At 40.1% G+C, this 3493-nt stretch overlaps 1 protein-coding gene across 1 annotated transcript in view; it reads right to left on the bottom strand.

The window, feature by feature from the left end:
- Positions 1-3032, bottom strand: part of LOC106869934 (ferroxidase HEPHL1) — a 21778-nt gene extending 18746 nt beyond the window's left edge. Inside the window, exons 1-2 of the mRNA XM_014915872.2 lie at positions 2896-3032; positions 1514-1758 (exon numbers count right to left, since the gene is read on the bottom strand). Of these exons, the coding sequence (XP_014771358.1) occupies positions 1514-1758; positions 2896-3029 (379 nt within the window). The 5' untranslated portion in view covers positions 3030-3032. The remainder of the gene's footprint in view (positions 1-1513; positions 1759-2895) is intronic.
- Between the last annotated feature and the right edge of the window lie 461 nt (positions 3033-3493).

The raw sequence follows: 3493 nt of genomic DNA, 5'->3' as shown, positions 1-3493 counted from the left end.
TATATATATATATATATGGGAGAATATACAAAAAATAACAACAGACGAGGACAGGTGGTGTAAATAACAAAAGTATATATTAGTATGACGCTCGGGAATACGGAAAGTCTTTGACGTTTCGAGCTACGCTCTTCAACAGAAAGAATACGGAGACTCTTTTATTCTTTAAACCTGTTTCAGTCCTTTGACTGCGGCCATGATGGAGCACCGCCTTTGGTCGAGCAAATCGACCCTAGAACTTATTCTTTTTAAGCCTAGTACCTATTTTATCGGTATCTTTTGACGAACCGCTAAGTTACGGGCACGTGAACACACCAGCATCGGTCGTCAAGCGATGTTGGGAGGACAAACGCACACAAACACACACACACACACATATTTGTATATACGACGGACTTCTTTCATTTTCCGTCTACGAAATCCACTCACAAGGTGCCACACAGTGGAACTGAACTCGGAGCCATGTTGTTGGTAAGCAAGCTACATATCATATCACACAGCCACTCCTGCGTCTATAAATATATAAGTATAGACAAAATCGAACACACATACAGAAGGTGAGTGTGTTGTTAGTTTGTGGGCCCGCTACCTTTTAGGCATAAGAGAATATACGCTCAATGCACCTGGTGTTTAAAACACCAGAAAGTAAGTCATTGGCAAGCGAGACAACTCACATCAGATCCTGTTCTCGGAGAAAAAGACATCGATGTTTCGTCATTGTTGTGACTTTTCAATTTCTCGCTTACCTGTGACTTACTTTCAGGTGTTTTTAACATCAGGCTCATTGTGAATCTATTCTTTTACGCCTATAATACAGCCGACCAACGAACTATCAACGCATACTCCTTCAGTACATGTATTCGATTTTGTTTATATACCTCGAACTTCTTCCAATTCATATTTGAATGTGTCATTCTGCTTGGGATTGGATTTGGTAGACGGAAACAGAAAGAAGCCCGTCGTATGTATAAATAAATATATATATGTGCGTGTGTGTTATTTCTTTACTACCCACAAGGGGCTACACACAGAGGGGACAAACAAGGACAGACAAACACGGATTAAGTCGATTATATCGACCTTAGTGCGTAACTGGTACTTATTTAATCGACCCCGAAAGGATGAAAGGCAAAGTCGACCTCGGCGGAATTTGAACTCAGAACGTAGGGGCAGACGAAATACGGCTAAGCATTTCGCCCGGTGTGCTAACGTTTCTGCCAGCTCGCCGCCTGTGTGTGTGTGTGTGTGTGTGTGTACGCGCGCACGTATGTATGTATGTGTATATTTGCGTGTCTGTGTTTGTCCACCCACAATCGCTTGAAACCGATGCTGGTGTGTTTACGTCCCCGTAAATCAGCGGTTCGGCAAAAGACATATCGATAGATTAAGGCTTGCAAAGAATAAGTCCTGGGGTCCATGTGTTCGACTAAAGGCAGTGCTTCAGCATGGCCGCAATCAAATGACTGATCAAGAATAAAAGCATGTGTGTATGTGTGTGTGTGTACATTCTTACCTTCATTCCCTTTGGTGTATCGTATACCGTGGGGGTGGACGGAATAATGGCGTCTGGCTCGGTTCCAGAAGTGAACATAAACAGTATCTCCAAGTTCTCCATGAAGAATCGGTCCCACAATTCCAAGCCAACCTGGTTTGGTTCGTTCCACGGAAAACGTATCATCTGTGTATTCTTTATAAATAGCTTTCATGTAAATGTGCCCTATACGGTTTGTGCCATGTTTTAAAAATATTCCGGCATCCCTGAAATTAAGAGATCAAACAATTAACGTACATCGAACATGCACATGTACTTACACACACGTGCACACACACACTCTCACACGCACACACGCGTGCACATAGGTGCACGTACACATTTATATGTATGTATGCATTTATATATTCATACATGAATATGTACAAGTGCCAACGCACGAAATTCTCGGATCTTGAGTCACTCTATTACTTCTGCTAAATATTAATAAAAGTATATATATAGTCATCTTTTGGGTTAGAGATACATACATACATACATACATACATGCATAAACACACACATACACACATATATATATGCATACGTATATGAGTAAATGAATAGATATATGTATATACTTGTATGTATATTGTGTAAAAGCAATGAGTATAGAATGAACAACACAGTAGAAATAAACTTAAACACATATGGCTTCAGCTTAATGCGCTTGTTAGTTGGAATACAATGTTTGACGTTTCGGACGTTAATCTTTCATCAGAAAATAGAAGCTTGGGACAAGCGTGCGAGAGACAGAGAAACAATGATTAGTAAATTACAAGATAATAATAATAACAGAGTGGGAAAGGCGAGTGCTTAGAAACTAGAATTAATGCTGCTATATAGGAGGGTTTAAAATAAAAGATTTTAAACTCAATATGTTAATGCTATTATTTATGACTTAATGTGCTTCAGTATCCAGTGCCGAATATTGCCACAATTTTAAAGAATCTTATTACATACACAAAACACACACATTTGTGCATATATATATATATATATATATATATATATATATATATATATATATATATATACACACACACGCGCATACTTGCGCACGCGTGTGTTTGTCTGTGTTTGTCTGTGTATGTGCGCAAATGAAGGAATTAAAAATCGGAAAGTGTAATAGAAAAGATATTAATTCTAGAACAATGTCCCTTACGATATTTGTTCCGCATCGACTTACAGATACACCTTTGCCATTTTCAATGTCAGTAATGTTTCTGAAACATTAACTGTCTCTCGTTGAAATCCTAATTCCTGACACTACTGCTTCTAGAATCCCGATACAAAATCTAGAAAATTACATATGTCATAGGTAAGCTAAAGATGAGTTTACAAGTTCGAATCATAGAACTTACGTGGCGTTAGCTGCCGTCACATCGTTTCCAAGAGGAGCGTAGTCCCAATCCACCTCTGTCGCTGCCAAATAGTAATGTCGGTTGATAGCAGAAACACACTCCACAGCCAATGACAAGAGATAGAACAAAATCATAATGGCAAAGAAGGTGTCTCGCTCCAGGTTTAAATCTAAACCGTCAGGCCGTTTGCATTAGCGTGTCGTCTTTCGGTGTGTGTATGTGTATGCCGGCGTAAGAATGTATTTGTGTTTACGGGCATGCCTGTGTGTGTGTGTGTGTGTGTGTGTGTGTGAGAGTGTGAGTGTGTATGTGTTTGTGTGTGATATGTGTTTGTATGTATGTGTATGGCTACGTGAGAATGTATTTGCGTTGACAGACAAGCCGCTCTTTCTGTGTGTCTGCGTGTGTCTATGTGTGTGTCTGTGTGTGTCCATGTGTGTGTCTGCGTGTGTCTATGTGTGTGTCTGCGTGTGTCTATGTGTGTGTCTGCGTGTTTCTATGTGTGTCTGTGTGTACCTATGTGTGTGTCTGCGTGTGTCTATGTGTGTGTCTGCGTGTTTCTATGTGTGTCTGTGTGTACCTATGTGTGTGTCTGCGT

Source organism: Octopus bimaculoides, chromosome 22 (genome assembly GCF_001194135.2).
Source record: "Octopus bimaculoides isolate UCB-OBI-ISO-001 chromosome 22, ASM119413v2, whole genome shotgun sequence".
In the NCBI taxonomy this organism is placed as follows: domain Eukaryota; kingdom Metazoa; phylum Mollusca; class Cephalopoda; order Octopoda; family Octopodidae; genus Octopus; species Octopus bimaculoides.
This window is presented reverse-complemented; position numbering and strand designations above follow the sequence as displayed.